Source organism: Electrona antarctica (genome assembly GCF_951216825.1).
Source record: "Electrona antarctica genome assembly, chromosome: 9".
NCBI lineage: Eukaryota > Metazoa > Chordata > Actinopteri > Myctophiformes > Myctophidae > Electrona > Electrona antarctica.
In genome coordinates, this window is record NC_136790.1 from 11,089,698 (window position 1) to 11,112,019 (window position 22,322).

The 22,322-nt window shown below is 43.9% G+C and overlaps 1 protein-coding gene and 1 long non-coding RNA gene across 2 annotated transcripts in view; both read right to left on the reverse strand.

Moving 5' to 3' along the window:
- Positions 1-4,775: 4,775 nt before the first annotated feature.
- The window catches only part of LOC306929734, a 231,748-nt gene continuing 214,201 nt past the window's right edge, over positions 4,776-22,322 (reverse strand). Inside the window, exon 2 of the long non-coding RNA XR_013790834.1 lies at positions 4,776-5,290. This is a non-coding gene — a long non-coding RNA (uncharacterized lncRNA). The remainder of the gene's footprint in view (positions 5,291-22,322) is intronic.
- Positions 7,398-18,508, reverse strand: apobec2a (apolipoprotein B mRNA editing enzyme, catalytic polypeptide-like 2a). The gene is made up of 4 exons (XM_079509635.1): positions 18,097-18,508; positions 9,257-9,478; positions 8,613-8,921; positions 7,398-7,737 (listed from the first exon to the last, which is right to left on the reverse strand). The coding sequence occupies exons 1-3, from the start codon at positions 18,363-18,365 to the stop codon at positions 8,618-8,620; spliced, it is 795 nt and encodes a 264-aa protein (XP_079365761.1). The 5' UTR covers positions 18,366-18,508; the 3' UTR covers positions 7,398-7,737; positions 8,613-8,617.

Sequence of the window (22,322 nt, forward strand, 5' to 3'; positions counted from 1 at the left end):
TAATATATTAGCGCCCCTCACTTCACACGGGTGTGATTCTTTTTCAACTAGAGCTTCGGGCCGCTACACGGCCCTCACACCTAAGTCGCAGTGTCACACCACCGAATCGACTCATACAGTACCATATATGGAAATCTCTATCTTGTCCATTTTTATGATCATATTGAGATCTCTCTATCTGTCGGACCTTGTCCCTTTTATGCCCATATACTGTATGTAGATCCCTGATGTCATCAGTATAGTCCCATATGTGCATGCTGCCTTTTGTGCCCATATATGGAGCTGACCGATTTGTTTGGGCCTGATGCCGTTGACGACACATGGAGGTTAGACAACACACTCCATATTTAAGCGCAGCTGCATTGGGAACTCCTTACATGGTTATGGCTGAGTTATGGTGACATGAGCGTCATCAGTGGACAAAGAAAGTACTGGGGACTTTTTTTACATTGCAGTTCTACGATGTACGATGATGTAGTGACATGAGCATGATGGCGTGGTCCACCAACCTGCCCTCCCAAAAGCCAATTTTAATATACTGTAAGATAGGATACCTCTAAACTATTATAAAATGTTAATATTGCAAGCAAATGCTACAATATGCATATACACTTGGATTGAACTCTCCTCCGATCAATCAGAAAATATTTAGCAATTACCATATCAAATTAGCAGATCAAATGCCACGATGATTTATTGTTCATTGTATCTAACACGTAAGACATGGGAGTAGCCTATTTAAAATACGCTTATGTGGTTGGGAGACATGTCGTGTGCGAGTGTGTCTGTGCGTGAGTGTGGCTTTATAAAGGGCCACACTCATTAGTAGTTCAACTGTTCGAGAGTCTAAGGAGATCCACAACCTCACTGACAGGCAGACTCTGTAGGTATACCCGCTAACCTAATTACTTTTACATTTCCATTTGTTTAATACTGTTTTGATTATGTTCTGGCTTGATTATGGCTTGATTATTATTATTTTTCTTTAATTTTATACAGTCAATTACTAAGCTTACTAAAATATACATAGTATGGTATATCTTCCAGCTCTAGTATAATTTATCGTTTTTCCTGATATTGGCTAAATTTAATGTCATAAGATTGAAATCTGGATACATGTGTATAATGAAACACACATGTATATAAACTATATGTTATTATTATAATGTATTTTTACCATTTAGATTTATGGTATCAATATACCCTTGCATATTGTGCATGGTTGTGTAATCTATTTGTTTTCTTATTTATTTATTCATGTATTCTTTACATTTTTCATTTTTTATTTTATTTTATTTTTTTATAGAAGATGCTTGTGCGGAATAAGCCACCTGTTCAGTTGCTTGCTGTCACGTTTCTGATTGTTTTCACCACTGGTAGCTGTCTGGAGAATGTAAGGTGAGTGGGCCGGCTCGTAACATGAGTATCATACAACATTTTGTATCTTTATTTGCTTTTTGCTTGGGAGTTACTCCTCCTTTCAATATATAGACCAAACTTACAGAAATAGGTTATGTTTGACTCCTGGACATTGACTGACTTATTTTAAACACTATGCTATAGTACTTCTGTAGACCTAATTCAACAGTATTATATGTGTAATTAAATACTTTTAGAAGGAATATTTGATTAACTCCTGTTCCACAGCCATGATGATACAATATTACCACTAAAATGACTCAGCATTTTCTCACTGGCTATTGGCAGATGTTTTAGCAAAGAATATTATTTTGGTAAAGAGATAAATTAGTGTATGTTGTTGGCTTAACTCCCAAAAAGAAAATGCATATCAAATTGCTTTTAAAAATGAGCCTCCAACATTTTGCTTGTGTATGTATTGCATATAGTGTTCAGTCATAGTAGGACATTGACATAACATATGCAATATTTGTTTACAGTTAATACAAACCCTGCTAACACTTATAGCTATATCTTGTGCCACCCCTATACCTATCCCTACATGTATTTGCCATTTTTTACTAAAAAACCTTTTAAAATAGTTCAAATAGCTGTTCTAAGCTCACAACGTATCGATGTAGATCGGCTAGTTGAACTTTTAAAATGTTTTTCAAAATAGTAAAAAATGGCACATAGGTTTAGGGATAAGGGGCCCTTAAAGGGATAGTTCAGATTTGTTTTTAACTTAAGCTGTATGAAATACTTGTCATTAATATAGTGGTTGCAACTGTATTAATTGATTGCCCGAGTCCCGTGGTGGGAGTTCTGTTCTGGTTTTGGTGAAATATTAAGTAGTTCCGGTTATTTTGTGGGGGTCACTGGGGCCACGCAGTAAAAGTATCCACAAAACTAACGTCATTTGTATTGTTGACTAGTATTGTTTCTAAAATATTATTGCAACTTTCGTTCATTTTTGACACGGAACTATGTTTTTTGTGTCCATATCACTACGCCCAAAAAAGAGTTGTGATAGAGGGGTCAAAGTTGAATGAAAGTTGCGCAAATATTTTAGAAATAGGTCAACTATACAAATTATGTTAGTTTTGTGATTCATTTACTTTTACTGTGTGGCCCTAGTGCCCCCCACAAAATGACCAGAACTACTTAACTCGGACTCGGACAATCAATTAATACAGTTGCAATCATTCATGCAATCATGCAATCACAAGTATTTCATACAGCTTAAGTTAAAAAAAATTAACTATCCCTTTAATGCCTTAATGTGCAATTGTGCATAATAAGTACTAATGTCATGGGTGTTTCCCCTAGTGATACACCTTTTTGAAAATTAAACGAATACATTGGCATTAAATTAATTTGACCTCTCACCAATTCTTTATAGGAACATGTTATCAATGAGCCAATATGTACCGGTATATATTTTGTTGTGTGTGTGTGTGTGTGTGTGTGTGTGTGTGTGTGTGTGTGTGTGTGTGTGTGTGTGTGTGTGTGTGTGTGTGTGTGTGTGTGTGTGTGTGTGTGTGTGTGTGTGTGTGTGTGTGTGTGTGTGTGTGTGTGTGTGTGTGTGTGTGTGTGTGTGTGTGCGCGACCGTGTGTGCGCGACCGTGTGTGCGTGCGTGCGTTTGTCTATTTGTATTAAATTCTCTCTCAGTCGCAGATCAGTAAGCGAACACCAGCTGATGCATGACCGTAGTCGCACCATTCAGGGTCTTAAGAGGCTCATCTGGTTGTCTGGTGCAATGGAAGGCCTCCACACTGCCCAGATCCGCTCGTCCTCCTTTCTCCCTCCGCCTCCACCCGTACAATCCCGTGCCTCCTTGCTCCCTCCACCTCCACCCATACAAGCCCGCTCCTCCTTGCCCTCTCCACCCATGGAAGCCCTAAACACCGCCCAGACCCGTGCCTCCTTGTTCCCTCCACCCGTTCTCTTCAACCTGGGTCTTGTTCCAGCTGTAGTTCCTGTTGCTGGAGGTGGAGGTGGTTCCCAGCCAGCCAGGGTGGAGAGCCAGCACAAGGTGGCAGTAGAGATGTTAATGAGAGACTTCTTTGATCCCTACCTGACACAAGTGCTAGAGAAGCATCAATAGAGCTTCCCGGGCGAGTTTCCAGAAGTATAAATCACATCCCTTTCCTCCATACAGGTCAGGATGCTATGCTCCGTGTTTAATCACTGAAATAACATCACACAAGTTGAAAGTTAATTTTGACATACAACTACTGTATGTTTACTGTTCTTACTGTAATTCTATTCTTGTTGATACAGTATAGGCAATGGCATACTGTATTATATTGAATATTGGTAAGCTAATCGATGACAAAATAAGACGATGATGTTTCCATAATAATATAACATTATCTTAGGAGTCCTGTTGTATTGAGGGAAACATGTTGGTGAGAAGACTTGTTATATGGAATAATGATTATCGGTTATTACTTAGCCCATGTGGAAAGGAATAATGCTGTAACTGTTGAATTAATTGATTCTGTGACATACTGAGTGTTGTAGTGACTACTACTGTTGGCCTACAGTGTGTGGTAGGCTATCTTTTAATTTTTTTCTTCCTTTTGTTATTTCAGGAAACATCTCTGACAAAATTGACTGTAGAGGGTATGTGTGTGAGTTATGCCGGAATGCCTACTGAGTGGCAAAAAACGACTTTCTGGCCATGACAGTCCATACAGAAAAGTCCTATTTGATTGCATTAAACAATGTTAAACTCACGTTGCCACTCACTTTGCCACTCGATTTGCCACTCACTTTATGCATGCGCATACCCTCTATTGTTATGATCTGAAGCACTGTCAGGCTGTCATGTGTGTGTGCGGGCGCATTCATGTGACAGTGTCCATGTCCTACTGTATGTGGGTAGGGTGGCCTGGAAGGGTGTATGACTCCTGGTCTGTATTTTTGTATATACAATATATACAACAGTGTTTTGCCAATTAAGCCCCAAAAAAGAGGTGATGTGATAGGCAGTTTTGCTGAACGCTCAGCCCAAAACATGATTTAGGATTCGGTCTCTATTGGACATAAGTCGGACGACACTGAGTCGGCTGAAGCAGACTTCAATCACAACGTTCCACTGAAAGTCTAATGATTAGCGAAGCACGCAGGCCCTCAAATGGGGTTTCGGGCTGTATTTGAATGTGACCCTGCCCCCTTTTTGGTAGAAACAGCCAGTTTCTGTTCTTTCATTTCAACCAGAAATCAGAAGATGGTATGGGCGGTCCTTGGCAAAACACTGTCGCAGACTGTACACGTCGGGCCCTGTAGCTTAGTCGCTTCTTTTGGTCTTGTTTTCATAGGCCTGGTTGCTTATTTCTCTCGCAAAATCTGGCAACACTGGAGGCCACAATCAATTGTTTTAAGAAAAACATGTTTAATTTCTGATGTCATGGAGCAATACTTCACTACCCACAATCTAGCAGATGTCTAGACTGGAGACACACAAGTAAATTGTTGCCAAAAGGTCAACTACAATATTTTACATTCACAACACTATTAACAATGTAAACACTATAATAAAAATGATTAAAATAAAAAAGAAGCAAGCTATTTGATCGTTTGGCTGGAATCATTGGAAAGCAGAGCATTTGAAGAGAGAGTGCTACAGTATATACTTTGCCATCTTGTTCAGTTGAACAATCATTTATTGATGTATTTATTATAATTGGATAGCATTATCAATTAACTATTTAGGTAACAGAACAAAAACAACTTTAAACACTCTAAACGATATGACGTATGTCCATTATAATACTTTTAATACTGAACCTGGATTGGGTAGTGGGGAGAAAAGATGCAAACAAGTATAAACAGAACACCATGACCGTGGTACTGTATATCTTATATAGTCTTGGACGGACCAACCTAGTGACTGAGCATCCTATAGTGGTGCAGTGTTGTTTTCGTCGACTAAAACTAAGACGAAAAATGTTCTACCTTTTTTCACTGACTAAAACTAAATGGAAACTAAATAAAAACTAAGCTCTGGTGACTAAAGCTAAGACTAAATATATTGACACTTTCGTCAACAAATAAAAACTAGACTAAAATGTTAGGAAGGGACTAGTGGACAAGATATCCAGTATAAGTCATTTTACACTTGGTTTGCATGCTGAAAATAGCAGATCTACAAGCTCACAACGCGTCGCGCTGCGACGCGTTGTGAGCTTGTAGATCGGCTATTTTCAGCAAGTGTAAAATCTGTCATTACAACAGCATCAAGGCCCGCCAAAATACATTTTAGTCGACTAAATCAACTGTAGATTTAGTCGACTAAAATCGCATGACACTTAGTCGACTAAAACTAGACTAACACTAAAACATTCCAGATGACTAAAATATGACTAAAACTAAATTAAGTTTCAGTCCAAAGACTATGACTAAACAAAAATAGAAATTTGCTGCCAAAAACAACACTGTAGTGGTGGCTAGACATAGCAGAAGCAAAATATGAACTATGATACCAAAAGAAAGCTCAGAGGAAATATGTTTTAAGGAACTTCATAATGAAGCCAGTATGGTACTTTTCTTGCGTACTTCTAACAATGTTAGAAGTATAGGGAGAGCAGACAGTATTTATCAAGCATGAACCATACATCCAACAAAAAAATACATGAAATCAGCTATAGGTTCATTAATAATCTTTATTAAAGGTGTATTAGAAACAATCAATTGTTGGATGTAACTTTAAAATGTCTTCTTTTTGATAGTGCAACCCTAATAATATATGTCATAATCTTAATATATTATGATATATTAGTGCACAAAAACAAATCCATTTCATGTAGTAAAAAAGGGGTTTATAGTCAATCAATTCAAAGAAAAGGCAAAACAAAGTTCCTTTCAATATGAATCACATTAGTGCAGTTTATGAAAATAACCATATATTCATGTGACAGAGAGAGAGAGAGTGCAGTTTTACAATTCACAGCTGACAAGCAGTGATTGTGTTTGCTATTAAAGTAGTTTAATTACACAGTAAAACAAACAAACAAAACAAACAGTGATGGTGGCACTCAGGAAAAACCAGCTCCGCTAGATCATACAGACAGCTGTACAGTGGCTTGAATTGATGATGTTGCCATGCTTATGTGCCGGTGTCTCACTCCAAAAATGGAATATCTGCTACTTTTGGTATGAGACATGGCACACAACCAACTATAAATCAGATATTAGAGCCTTAATGAAACAATTAAAGAAGGAAAGGAAAATGTTGTGCCAGAATCAGATGATGTACTTACTGTAACACATTTTCAACAATGTAACACATATTTTCAACAACACATATTTTCCAGGGAGCATGAATGTGCTTGGCAAGTTCCTGGGCAATCTTCCCATAATTTTCCAATATCTTATGTGCAAGTGGAAATTCTGGCCTACAGGTGCCACTTTAGAACAAAGGCCATTCTGTCACCAAAAAGCATTTAGGGCTATGGGCTATATTTTGCGCCATCCCTTAACCCGTATCCCTACATTTATTTGCCAGTTTTTACTATTTTAAAAAACCTTTACAAAAAAGTTCAAATAGCTGATCTCCAAGCTCACAACGTGTAGATGTAGATCGGCTAGTTGAACTATTTTAAAATGATTTTCAAAATAGTAAAAAATGGCAAATAAGTTTAGGGATAAGGGATAAGGGTGGCGCAAGATGGAGCCCATGCTCTTCCTCAGGGAGCATGACTGCACATACAATGTAATTTTGATTGATTGATTGAAATATTTATTAACAGTTTGCAGAATTACAGTACATTTCAAGCACAAACTCAATACAAAGGCTGTTAACTGTGAGTGGACGACCCAATTAAGCATTACACTTGTTTCCAATAGGGTCCACCATGTTAAATTCATCAAAAACATTTAGAGACGTACAAATAGACACTTCTATATAGACAAGGGACAGAACAGGAATTCATCATAATGGAGGTAAAAAGGGAAAAGAAACATATAATGGCAGGCAGTTCTTCAAATAGTTTATACGGCTATTCCAAAATATTTACAAGCTCACAACATGTTGCATCACGACGCGCTGTGAGCTTGTACATCTGCTATTTTTGACATTATCTGCAAAACGTTTAACAAAAATCTTCTCTTCTGGGGGTCCCTGGCACAAAATCTTATCAAATGAGGGTCCGTTTGGCTGCTGTTTATGTTACTAGTCTACATTTGAACGTACGCACTCCTGGTGCAATCGGCTCCAGAGCCTTTCCTGTATCTTGATTTGAAGGACAGTCCACAGATGAGGTCAAGCCAGCGCAGACACATACAAGACAGTGCAGGGATGATCTTCTACTGGGTTGTGGCCACCTTGATTCCTGTGTGGAGAGAAGTGAAGTTAACACTTCATAAACAGTGCACAAACTGAGTCACATTAGGCCTCATAGATATTCTCTTGCTTTGAGCTCGAAGACACTCTGAATATAGTTTGCATTCTGTTTATTAGACTTGATGTAACTATAGGAGCTAAATTAAATATTGGATACAATCTGAAGGAGTATTTAAAAATAATTATACATAAATTGGCCTCCTGTGGTGCTATGCATGGGATGTGCATGCAAAAGTTCACGGAAATCACACAATGTTCTAGATTTGCAGCATTTTGTTCAAAACAGTGCACTGGTGCGAACTTTGGAAGTCAATCTTAACTAATGAGGATAGAGTATGAAAATTGTGGTAACTTCACATCAAGAAAGGCACAAACTCAGTCTTTATGTCTTTGATGCTTTATATCAGATTTGCAGATCAAACAATACAGAAACCATGTGGGATTCAATATGGCTACATTTCTCCATCACTCCTGGCAACCTGGAAGGCAAACTGCCAACAGCAACATCTCCTGTCATGATATAGTATATAGGAAAACCATGGCATGATCATTATAGCAAGACCATACAGTATATAACAAAAATTCTGAAAGACCTGTTTCGTTTAATGGTTATAGAGAGACTACCAATTTGCGTGATGTGTGCGTGTGTGTCCTGCACACGCACGCCACACCACGCATGCACGCGCGCACACGCCACGCGCGCACACACACAGTGGAAACACACACACACACACACACACACACACACACACACACACACACACACACACACACACACACACACACACACACACACACACACAGTGGAAATAGAATGACTTAATTATTCTTAATTGACATTGTTGTGCCAGCACTCTCACTCACCATGGTCACTGAAGAATATCCGCCAGCTTCTCTTGGTACCAGTCATAGTTGTCCTGGCAGTCTTCCCAGAGGTTCAGGGGCTGGTCGTCGTTCTCCACAAACGACTCCCAGGTGTAGGAGTAGTCCAGGGGCTTCATCATCCGCAACTTGCAGCCCGCAGCGTGCATGGCCCTGAGCCCAGCTTGTATCTCTGGCTCCTCCCATTCAAAAAGCCGCGCAGCGAAGATGGACAGCTTCAGGTTCGTCCTGGTCTTCAAGACTTCAGTGATCTTGGCAGCACAGGCTGCGCAGGGACTGGAGGATACATACCTATAGAAAGAGGAACCATGTTTCTGTAAAGGCTATCTGTAAATAAAGGTTAACTAGCAATCCTTTGTTGCATCCTTGGTGTTCCTGCATGCACATTCATCTGCGTATAATCGTCCGTCTGTTAAACCACAATAGTTGCCGTCATGATTATCACCGGCACTGGTGAAGTAAAAATCCCACACATTTCTCCATAGATGTTTCAGAAAATCCTTATATTAAGAATGTTAAGCCTCAAAGCCTGGAATCAAGCTAACCAGCGTCCTGACAAAAAAGGTGAAGGACTGGTACATGACTGTGTCATATGTTAAGATTGAAAGAACTACTTCTCTCATTACCAGCAGACTGTGTATTTGAGTGCAGAGTTGTATTCAGGCAGAGTTTCCATAAAGAAGGCCTCCTCGGCATGACCGAATGCATGTTCATCTTCCATGTAGCCTTTCTTCATGTCCTCTACATCTCCTGTGTTCACCATGTAACACAAGAAGGTCTTGTTACGACCTGACGAGTACTCCACATTCTTGAACTGAAACTTGAAGAAGAACGGGTCGATGCGGTCCCTGTAAAACAAAACAAAACATAAAACAACAGTAATTAGTAAAAAATAACAGTATTATTACTAGTTTAGGCATGCCTCCCATGGTACTTGTTCGAGTTGTAACAATATGTAACATTGTTGTTAAATTAAATTGACATTGATATTTCTCTCAATTAAAAATAAGTTAATAATAATAATAATAATATCTCAAACTTATATAGCGCTTTTCTGAGTACCCAAAGACACTTTACATGGGGGCAGAGGAATAGCAACAAAATAAAAACAACTTTATTGGTTGGAGCTATATATTCAGGTTACATATCACAACTTTCAATTAGCTGATTATGAAATCCACAATATGTTTCTATTAATAATATGCTTTGTCTTGTCTTGTAAAATGTTTATGGCATTTTTGCGTTGTTTCACACTACAGTGGAGTGAGAGAAACGTTGCTTGATATGGCATAACACATTAGTAATCTCGCGTCACCAGGAGCCTGCATGGTCTGCGTTTCTAAATTGCTGTGTGATCCGGTCTAGACCGGATGCTAAAATATATGATACGTAGCTTGCAGAGTTAGTTCAGTCAGATATACTCGATGGGTTTCATGCTGTGCTCAAGGGCGCATACATATACTCAAGGGGTTAATATGCTGCATTACTATGTGGGTGTATTCAGTGTCTGCAGACCCACATGTCATTCGCTGATGTGGCAGTCAGCTGACCAATTGGGCGGGGTATTTAATATAAGCTCTCCTAGACTGCATGCTTCTTCCTGCCTTACTTCTGGTTCCTGGTTGTTGTGATGTTTGCTCCCACCACCACCCCAGCGGGCTCTGTTATTTCTGTTCCCCATAGGGGGTTGTTATTGTATATCTATCTCCCGGCCTGCTCTTAATGTTTAATAAGTAGCCTTGCCGAGCCATGAGGCCCATAGGGCAGGAGCCTATCTCCTGTTTCTGTAGCGTGAGTCAGCTTGATGTACAAGTACACCCCCTGGACATGACGCTAGTATGTCGCAGGGACTTACCCCCAATCCAACCCTTGATGCTGAGTGTCAAGCAGGGAGGCACTGCATGGGTCCCATTTTTAGAGTCTTTGGTATGACCCGGCCGGGGATTGAACCCCAACCTCCCAGTCTCAGGGCAGATACTCTAACCACAAGGCCACTGACCTGGTTAATGTCGTTAATGACGTTAATGAGCTGGTTAATGTTTAATGATGGTGTTTAATTGTGCCGAGCAGGGAGAAAAATGTAGCAGAGCCGAACGCCAAGATAAAATATTATGTGCACACTTGTATTCTCATTCTATAATAAATATTGGTTAAATCTATTCATGAGTTATCTGACTGAAATCTAAAAAGAAAAAAAAACGTATTCCTCTTTGTGGTTTCCGGCTTTTTGGACATTGCTTTGTTTTGGGTTCCCCTGTTTGTTTTTATGTTCGCCAGTTGCTACAAGTTGGAACTATTCCAAGACATACGTGTCAGATTCATATGGCGCAAGCACAAGGTTTTTTTTTATTGGGTAGGCCCTAAAATGACGATGCCCTCACGGGGAATTGCCGGCTGAATTTCCTGGCTGATGACTACAAATCAGTGACTACAACATGATGTAAGTTAATATCCGCTCCCTACTAGATCATAACCCGAAAAGGCATGCTTCCCAGGCTAGGTCATGAGCGAAATTCAAACCTTGATTCAAACCGTGATGAGGTCTCCAAAGCAAAGTGTATGGCGACAAACTTATTAAGCCACCGAGAGGCTAAAAGCGGAGAAATGTACTGCCAGACGCGCTGCATGCCAAGAACTCACTTCTCCAGTGTATTGCGTTTTGTTCATTTATTAGGCAAGGTATATTAAAACAATTGATTTAGCGACATCATACCAAAGTGCGTTGTGCGTTGTGCAAATAATATACAGATAGCAGCATGGTGTTGTCTTAGCGTTTGTAAAGCGGTCAGCAAAGTTGGACTTCCCCGTCGTTCACCCCCTCTCCTTCCATTCATGAAATGCCACCGGTGAACAGCTGACTTTACTACCTGTCTGACGTACCACCCAACACCACGTGACCATAGTAACCATGGCAACCCATCGAGCTGTCTAACCTGTCACCAACATTCCGGCCCCTGCAAAGTAAGATGAGGCCGGCGTTGTGTTTGGTAGCATCTGGTACTGTGAGGTTAAGTGCTTACAGATCAGCACACAGCAGAGCAGGGCAGAGCTAATTTTAGGATGTGGAGGAATTCCAGAGCTATATTCTTAGACCCCTGAATCTGTGACCCATATTGAATGTTACCAGGTCAGATCCAACACTTTAGTTTGTTTCTCCTATTATTCAGTTTTAACCACATCTAGAATATAGTATATACTTGCTGTCCGAAAGAAACACCTACCTCCATTTTTGAGGTTTTGTTTATTTTTCATTTCATTTTCATAAATCAATGCTATTGAACATCCTTTGCATCTGTGTGTTGGTTAAAAAATTACTGAACCAATGGAAAGTATTAAAAACTGCTAACTGCTAACGAAAACCTCCTAACTCCATTGGATCCTCAAACTGCCAGACCAGCTAACTCCAACTCTATTTATTTACTTATTTTTCATAAATCAGTGCTATTGAACACCCTTTACGTACCAATGAAACGTTTTTTTCATTTCCTGAAAAATGAATATTTTGGAGTTAGGTGGTTTCTTCCAGACAGCAGAGATATACACCAGTTGACCAGGTGGTGTATAGTTGGTCACCTCCTTTTTTCAAACCCTCGACTTTGATTGATTGATTGATTGAACCTATTTTTGATTCACCTATTTTTGCAGGAATCTTCGACTATTAGTGTTTGACTTGGCAGTGAAACACTATACAGTTATATTCCTGGTGCAGTAACCAGAGATATTTTTGATTGCAACTTCACTTTTGACTCCTATGGAATTATTATTATTATTATATCATGCATGGAATTTTAATCTCTGAATATCAGTTGAATTACTGTTATGTTGCTGCTATTACTGTTAATCCTTCACTGCCACAATAATTGTGTTTGGCCCTTTGGGACGGGTGGGTCGTGTGGCCCTTTGGGACGGGTGGGTCGTGTGGCATCCATACTGGAGGTGCCAGCCCTTTGGGACGGGTGGGTCATGTGGCCCCTTGGGACGGGTGGGTCGTGTGGCATCCATACTGGAGGTGCCAGCCCTTTGGGACGGGTGGGTCGTGTGGCATCCATACTGGAGGTGCCAGCCCTTTGGGACGGGTGGGTCGTGTGGCCCCTTGGGACGGGTGGGTCGTGTGGCATCCATACTGGAGGTGCCAGCTTGCCAGGACAATGAAGTACATCTGTTGCTAATTGTGTTGTCAACTAGCAAAAAAGACACAGGCTGCGTTTACAATGACAAGATTACCCCTTTTGCCTCTTTATCCTGTGACGGTTCCCTGTGTATTATATTATATAGTTAGGCTATATTACACTTAGGTTATCTGGTTAGGGTTTCTGAAACCTTCTGTATGTTTGCTTTGCTTATTATTATGTCTTCTCATTGGTTCCTAATTGGCGGGCACCTGGGCCCGGGTGCCAAAGCCTTATAAAAGCCTGCCTCCCCAGACCTCTCCCACTTCTGTTCTTCTTCTAATTTCTTGGTTAAAAGTGCGTCTCCCCTGTATTAAGTATTGTTGTGCTCCTTGGCAAACCTATATGCGGCTATGCCAAGGTCTTGTGCATTTGCACATCTGGTGCGGCTGCAGGAGTCTCACAATCTGCAGCAGAAAAACCGCAAGCACCCAGCAGATAAATGTCAGTTTGAATGAGACAGACCCCCCACCCCCCAGTGGATGAGTCCAAATTGTTCCTCGACATATTTGAGAAGTCACCATCGGGCAGGATTAGCCAGAGGCCTAACATCTACTTCCACTTGCTCTCTGGGTATGGCTAAGATAGCAGCCTGTGGTTCACTGGCATCCACACTACCAACTATCGAAAGAAGAATGCTGGACTGACTCAATGGCATAGCCATTAGCCTGTCACCTCTTTGTATGTGGGCAGCAAGTGCTTGGCACCTACAGGTGGTGACAGCATTGGACCAATGATATGAATGACTGTCATAGTCAACAGTCAGCTGGGTGAATGAGTTGCATCCGGTCCTCAACCTTGGCTGCAGCCAGGACCATTTGTCTGTGTAACCTAACCTGGATAAATATTTGATACACTCTTAACTAAGGCTACTACATAGGGATCCCCAGGGGGGTAATTGTTTCTCTGCATCGACCCCTCCGAGGGCCCTGGCGCTACACCAAATCAAAAGGCCCCATGCACATGCGCTCATGTGACTCCCATAGAGCATTGGTTCTCAACGTTTTTGGCCGGGGACCCGGAGATGCTTTGGCAGTGTCTCGGGACCCCTGCCCCGCCCCCTCCAGACCCCCAATATAAATTGACTGCTACAATAACCTTAATAATAGAGACAATACACCATCAATAAATACTGAAACCAGATAATCATTAGGAAAGGTGTATACAGTATGTGTACTATATGTAAACTCTTTATTTTTTTTATATATATTTTGGCGACCCCCAGAGGGGTCGCGACCCACGGGTTGAGAACCCCTGCCATAGAGTTAAGGCTGTTCCCCGACACTGGCTCTGCTATGTTTGAGTCTCCTCCCACCGAGTGGTTAAGAAACTGTTGGATGATCAAAATCCCTAGTGGGTTCCTGTGTTGCTTTACATTGAAATCGGTAACTATGAATTGACGGACGCAACAGCTGTACCTATTTGAAATAGTCTCGCACAGGGCCCTGCAAGCTGCGGGCCCTGGGGCTTAAACGCCAGTAAATTCAATTGTTAATCCGGGCCTGCCCACCCATATCAGAGCAGTGTGCTGGACAGCCCTCACAGAGTGTCTTGCTCATGGACATTATGTTATGAAGATGGAGGCGCCAGGGACCCAGAGACATGTTCTACACAGTACCAGGGACCCAGAGACATGTTCTACACAGTACCAGGGACCCAGAGACATGTTCTACACAGTACCAGGGACCCAGAGACATGTTCTACACAGTACCTTGTGAGCCACTCTCATAAAATACGTTACCAATCAAAATATTAGCTACAAGGCACAGAGAACACTTCTACAGGTGTAGCACTCAGAGATGCTCCACCCACGAACACAAGGGTGATTAAACCATTAAAACTCATTTTGAGATGTTTGCGTCAGCAATTCAACAGTGTAATGACCCATAACAGTACAACGCCCCTCAGCCGGGAAGGAACTCGAAGTCCGCGGCTCACCAGTCCGGCCAACAACCCCCTGCACCATGGAAAGCTAACTAGCTCATTTGTAGAAGTGAGTTGTGAGCAGATATAAGGACGCTACACTCTCCCCATGCACAATTCAAATCCAAAATGGAATAATGGGGGATTTTCACTGCTCTCCTCTCAGAACATTTATAGCTCAAGTTTCAAAACTGTGCCAGTTATCTTGCCCATCCAAGTGAGCTATACATATTGACTGACCCTCGGGTGTTTCAGATCACACGCACGCACGCACGCACGCACGCACGCACGCACGCACGCACGCACGCACGCACGCACGCACGCACGCACGCACGCACGCACGCAAACACAAACACAAACACTGTTCCCTGTTTACATATGGTATAGAATAGATGCAGATTGCATATTTACATGCTATCTCTTTTCATAGAACACTGTTGATGAAAGCTTGGTGTGCAAGAACTTCAGGGTCTGCAATGTTAACTTGCTACTAGTTGGTAACATAGCCCATGACCCCACGTCTATTTTATGGACAGAATGAAATTCCCTCAAATGTTGACCACCATGTCCCATCAAGCCTCAACATCGGGTCCATTTAATAAAGGGCGTTCTAACTTTAGCCTCTCTTTATCCAATGTGAATGGCCAACTTTAGCCTCTCTTTATCCAATGTGAATGGCCAATTACACATTTATAGCAGTGCAGTGGTTTCTTTCTTTTGGACACTACATGTTGCTGATACACTTTAGATAGGTGCATCACCGCCAAATCTAATTTCGTAACCATATTTGCAGCATAAACATATCTAATGACACACACACACACACACACACACACACACACACACACACACACACACACACACACACACACACACACACACACACACACACACACACACACACACACACACACACACAGGACAGTACATTGGAGAGACCAATTAGTCTAGCAGATGGGATGAAAATGAAATCATGGGGGATTTTCACTTCTCTCCTCTCTGAACATTTCATTATGACGTCAGCAGTCTCAGCCCTAGAGCTCAAGTTTCAAAACTGTGCCAGTTATCTTGCCCATCCAAGTGAGCTATACATACTGACTGTCCCTCGGGTGTTTCAGATCAAAACAATGTTGGATAAAAATGCCAAAAGTGTCCAAAAGTATGTAGTGCAGCTGTGTAATTGGACTGTGTAATTGCACCATTAACACATTTTGTCTGTGAGAGAAGAGATACTATAGTAACCGATTCAGTGATCTAACTCAGTGTTTCCCCAAACCTTTTAGCTTGGGACCCAAAGGGGAAATTTGGTGTCTCCCCGGAATGCAAACTTAGGAAAATACCGTACATATTGAATTAACCACTTAAACCCTATTTAAAAACAAAATAGCAGCTATACAAGCCACCCCCCCCCCCCCCCCCCCCCTGACTCCCGACCCATTGTTTGGGAAACACTCATCAAACTGTGTCAATGAAAAGGACAGTAAAAAAAAGCTTGCACCAAACAGCATTTTCAGTGCTTGGTTGAATCAGTGAGGTTCTCATGATACAAAAATTAACTACCCAGCCCATAATGGTGAAGCATTAGTATCACAACATACAATATAAACATGATTCTCTGTTCTTACTTTTTACTATTACATAGCAGAAGTCTTTCAGTATATGCATTTATCGCTATAGGACCTGCAGTACACCCTCCAGACCTCTAAGTGGTGACGTGTACAGTATGTTGCAGGCCGCCAGTAAGCGAAGAAAAAAGAGATGATGATGAGTCGGCACTACTTGAGACTGAAGCACATAGCCTAGTTCAGTTAGCATCATCATTTACAGGTTACTAGACCTGTACGTGCCCGTCAGCTACCGGCCTACTTAGAACGATGCAACTTGGGAACCTAATATTACCCGTTTTTGCGAACGCCAGTGAGCCTTTACAGACAGACAGAACATGTCTGTCTGTCTGTCTGTCTGTCTGTCTGTGTGTGTGTGTCATGCTGTAACACCACCTGCCCGCCACCAGAGGGCGCAGCTGTATCACACACAAAAACACACACAAAAACACGCACGCACGCACGCACGCACGCACGCACGCACGCACGCACGCACGCACGCACGCACGCACGCACGCACGCGAATGTGTGTGTGTGTGTGTCAGACTGCCACAACAGCTGCGTTCGCTTCTCGCGTTCACGCGTTTTACTTGTAACTATCTGTTTGTGTCCATTTTGTGCCCATACTGTATATATATGGAGATATCTGTAGTATGCAATATCTGTCGTCATAGCACCCATTTTAACTGTCCCACATGGAGATATCTGTATCTGTCTGTCTGCCTGTGTGTGAAGAGTGAAAACTGACTGTGAAAAGTGGACTGGTTAAGTAATCAATTGGCAGGTGTGGGTTTGCCATGGCAATCAATTGGCTGAGGCAGAGGCTGGAAATTGCACAGGTGAGGGGACTTAGGCTCATTAGGTCCACTGGCAGAGCCTGACCAGAACCTTTTGTGGCGGTTCTGGACAACGGTGTATGCCACCGACTCAAGGCCGGGCACTGCACTCCCTGCGGAGCATTTATAGTTAGATGTTGTTGTTATACTATTGTTCTGAAAGTCGTGTTAATGGATGACCCCTTAATTGTTTCTAAGCAATGTGAGGCGAAGCAGAGCAGAACCTGAACCCAGCAACAAACGACTATACAGTCCATGAGATAGTAGAGCCTCATCAACATTCCTATTTCACTGATTGCAAAAGCAAAGGTCATTCCAGAGCCGAGGGGCCCTGACAGAAAAAGCACGGTGACTCTTTGATTTCAGCCTTGACTCAGGAACAACCAGCTGGGTGATAAAAATGTAGGCCTAATAGGAGCCAGGCCATGACTTTAAAGTAAAATTTAAAAAATCAATTCTAAAACAGGCAGGCAATCAGTGTAGGAATTTTTAAATAGGAGTATTAAGTTCCCTTGTCTTTGGTTTTGGAAGTTTTCTGCAATGCAATCTATCAAGTACGTTTTGCTTAGCTTAAGACATTGCTAATGCTATGACATTGCTTTGGTAATCAGTAATAACTAATTGAAATGAGTGTTTGAAGAGCACTAAAAGTGAGGGTAAAATTGTTTCTGTCTGATCACAAACTGTAGAGAGATAAAGAATATTAACTAATTAAACCCTGGGGTCCCCCAGGGCCCTACACTCTGCAAATCTATTAACAGGAAATAGTCTGATATACAAGCTTGCAACGCATCGCATTACGCATTTTCAGCTTGAAGATTGGCTATTTTTGACTCAGAACAGGGATGCTCAACAGGGATCATGTTGAGCTTCTTTGCGGGAATCAAGCCTCGTGCTGCAAAACAGTCAACCAGTGAGTCCTCTCGTCACTCACCCGTAGACGATCTCCCATGGGGGAAGTTCTACTATCTCCACCGGTGCCGCTCCATTCTCCCCATTGGCCACGGCCTCGTTAGCTGTGTTCCCGTTGGTGCTCGCCCCGTCAGCCGCCAGGCTCTCCCCGGGCCCTGCTGCATCCTCCGTTTTAACTGCACCACCACTCACCTCCCTTTTCAACTCCTTCTTTACATTCTTGGGTACTTCTGGGACTTCTTTCTCTTTTCTCTCTTTTTTCCTTGTCGGCAGGCGGTTTCTGTCAGCCATGGCGAATGGGGGAACTTCAGTGAGAGTGAGAAGAAGGTGGATAAGGAGAAGAGAACAGAGGAGAGACGGGGAGAGCGAGGGCAGAGTAGGAGAGGTAGAGTGAGGGACAGCCACAGGGACGAGGATAGGGTAAAAGTCGGACGAAATGAGAGGTGATACCGACACACAGAGGCAGCTGCAGCGCCCAGACCAGCCAGGTCTATTAAAAGAACCCATGGGTAGGGGGCAGGGACCCCCTATCTCTCTCTCTCTGTGTGTGTGTGTGTGTGTGTGTGTGTGTGTGTGTGTGTGTGTGTGTGTGTGTGTGTGTGTGTGTGTGTGTGTGTGTGTGTGTGTGTGTGTGTGTGTGCGTGCGTGCGTGCGTGCGTGCGTGCGTGCGTGCGTGCGTGCGTGCGTGCGTGCGTGCGTGCGTGCGTGCGTGCGTGCGTGCGTGCGTGCGTGCGTGCGTGCGTGCGTGCGTGACGTGCGTGCGTGCGTGCGTGCGTGCGTGCGTGCGTGCGTGTTAATGTATGTCTGTATGCCTTATTTTTGAGAGGTGCCTCCGCTCCATTACGGAGCTATATCTGTCCGTCCGTCCGTATGGCTGTCTCTGTGTCTGTATGTATGTCTGAGCATGGACAGCTGCAACACCTAAAGTGGCCAGTAGAGTACAGCACAGAGTAAAGTGGCACAGAGTACACTACAGTACGAGCCCTGGGCCGTTCCTGTGGCTCTGGATGTTCCGGGGACCCCCGGGGACCCCCACATGGTAACTCTGTCATTTCTCGACCGTTTTGGACGTGCAGCAGCTCGCCGGAACCGGACCGGCTCCCTGGGCACGGTCCTGGTGGTCTGGATGTTCCGGGGACCCCCGGGGATCCCCACATGGTAACTCTGTCATTTCTCGACCGTTTCGGATGCGGGGCGGCTCGCCGGAACCGGGCCGGCACCATGCGTGCGTTCATGGTGGTCTGGATGTTCCGGGGGCGGGGACCCCCGCACAATACACTACAATACAGTACAGAGCACAGTAGAGTACGGTAACTATAACAATAAATGTATAGTTGCATCGCTCAGTTCACACATGTGTGATTTTGTTATGTTATTTGGAACAGTGTGACTGTTTCTGTGTCTGCGTCCCAATATTTTTGACAAGGTCATGGAAAAGCAACATTTAACAGATACTGGTGTTGTTTGACACATTGAGTAATGAGTTTGTGTTCGTTGCAAAATTATGGTCCTGAACCAGAACTGGTTGTGAGCCTGTTCTCTAATGGGTAGCAGCAGCTGCATTGGGTTCTGGTTATGATTAAAGGGCTAATGAATAGTGTCAGAGCACAGCTATGACCAATTGCTCATAATCACATTAAATAGACAGGTGACAGAGTAATGGGCTGCTATGTTGTTGCTGCACCATCATAGGATGAATGAATCAACAATCGAGAATCATTTGATTGACATTGAGATCATTTGAGAGATCACATTTGCCTTCACGTGTTGGAAACACTTATTTTACTTACTTACTGAGATTGTAATGCGCACAGTAAATCAGGGGTCGGCAAACATGAAGTGCCATGTTTTTAATGTCTTGATATTCAGTGCCATCAACTTTGCGTTTGATGATACCACATAAAAATAAATATTATTATACATATTTTGATTGTTAATATATAGACCTACATAACAATGCAAATTCTTCTTCTTCTTCTTCTTTCTCCTCCCAGAATTAGAATTATCTGCATTTCACTCATTTGCATACAGATGTGAGGGGACTTCATTTAATTGACTACATTTTTAAAAAGAAAAGGCCTCTCATCCACTTATGCCATGCATGAGTGCCAGCGATCACCCCTCCTGTGCCAAAGTTGGCACCTGCAGCCTAAGGTTGCCTACCCCTGCAGTACGTTATGGAATACAGATTTCGAGTGGCGGAGGATATAGGCTGTGAATATAAAGTGGCTGACGCCTAATGAGCTGTGAGCCGCTTGGGTCCTGCACATGGCGCTCAAGAGAAACGGGGGAAATTCAAATGCATGGAAGCAAGGAAGGGAGAGACATATGGTTTCAGTCATGCAGGCTTGGATGGAGTTGAGGTCAGCAGGCTTGTCAGTTGGGGCCACTGGGTTGACAGTGAGGTGACAGAGGGGATGTTTTCCTGCCTTTCAGGCCCTGGACGGTGGTGAAGGTTACAGAAATAGAACCCAAGAAGACCTATTCTTGATTGCATTATTCACACACCTCTACCAACCATCCGAACCCTCTTCCTAACATGAATCAGCATGGAGGGACACATAATACTCAAACCAAGTCCAGCCGTGGGGGTGGGGGGGGGGGGGGGGGGGTGTAACATGTCAGACCTCTGTGCCAAAAGGACTACAGTAGGGGGGGGGTAACATGTCAGACCTATGTGCCAAAAGGACTACAGTAGGGGGGGGGGGGGGGGGTAACATGTCAGACCTCTGTGCCAAAAGGACTACAGTAGGGCGGGGGGGGGGGGGGGTAACATGTCAGACCTCTGTGCCAAAAGGACTACAGTAGGGGGGGGGTAACATGTCAGACCTCTGTGCCAAAAGGACTACAGTAGGGGGGGGGGGGGGGGTAACATGCCAGACCTCTGTGCCAAAAGGACTACGCCGTGGTGGGGGGTAACATGCCAGACCTCTGTGCCAAAAGGACTACAGTAGGGGGGGGGGGGTAACATGTCAGACCTCTGTGCCAAAAGGACTACAGTAGGGGGGGGTAACATGTCAGACCTCTGTGCCAAAAGGACTACAGTAGGGGGGGGGGGGAACATGTCAGACCTCTGTGCCAAAAGGACTACAGCAGGGGGGGGGGGGGGGGGGTAACATGTCAGACCTCTGTGCCAAAAGGACTACAGTAGGGGGGGGGTAACATGTCAGACCTCTGTGCCAAAAGGACTACAGTAGGGGGGGGGGGGGGGGTAACATGTCAGACCTCTGTGCCAAAAGGACTACAGTAGGGGGGGGGGGGGGTAACATGTCAGACCTCTGTGCCAAAAGGACTACAGTAGGGGGGGGGGGGTAACATGTCAGACCTCTGTGCCAAAAGGACTACAGTAGGGGGGGGTAACATGTCAGACCTCTGTGCCAAAAGGACTACAGTAGGGGGGGGGGTAACATGTCAGACCTCTGTGCCAAAAGGACTACAGTAGGGGGGGGGGGGGGGGGGGGGGGGGGGTAACATGTCAGACCTCTGTGCCAAAAGGACTACAGTAGGGCGGGGGGGGGGGGGGGGTAACATGTCAGACCTCTGTGCCAAAAGGACTACAGTAGGGGGGGGTAACATGTCAGACCTCTGTGCCAAAAGGACTACAGTAGGGGGGGGGGGGGTAACATGCCAGACCTCTGTGCCAAAAGGACTACGCCGTGGGGGGGGGTAACATGCCAGACCTCTGTGCCAAAAGGACTACAGTAGGGGGGGGGGTGGGGGGGGGTAACATGTCAGACCTCTGTGCCAAAAGGACTACAGTAGGGGGGGGGGGGGGGGGGGGGGAACATGTCAGACCTCTGTGCCAAAAGGACTACAGTAGGGGGGGGGGGGGGGGTAACATGTCAGACCTCTGTGCCAAAAGGACTACAGTAGGGGGGGGTAACATGTCAGACCTCTGTGCCAAAAGGACTACAGTAGGGGGGGGGGGGGGTAACATGTCAGACCTCTGTGCCAAAAGGACTACAGTAGGGGGGGGGGGGGGTAACATGTCAGACCTCTGTGCCAAAAGGACTACAGTAGGGGGGGGTAACATGTCAGACCTCTGTGCCAAAAGGACTACAGTAGGGGGGGGGGGGGGTAACATGTCAGACCTCTGTGCCAAAAGGACTACAGTAGGGGGGGGGGGGGGGGTAACATGTCAGACCTCTGTGCCAAAAGGACTACAGTAGGGGGGGTAACATGTCAGACCTCTGCGCCAAAAGGACTACAGTAGGGGGGGTAACATGTCAGACCTCTGCGCCAAAAGGA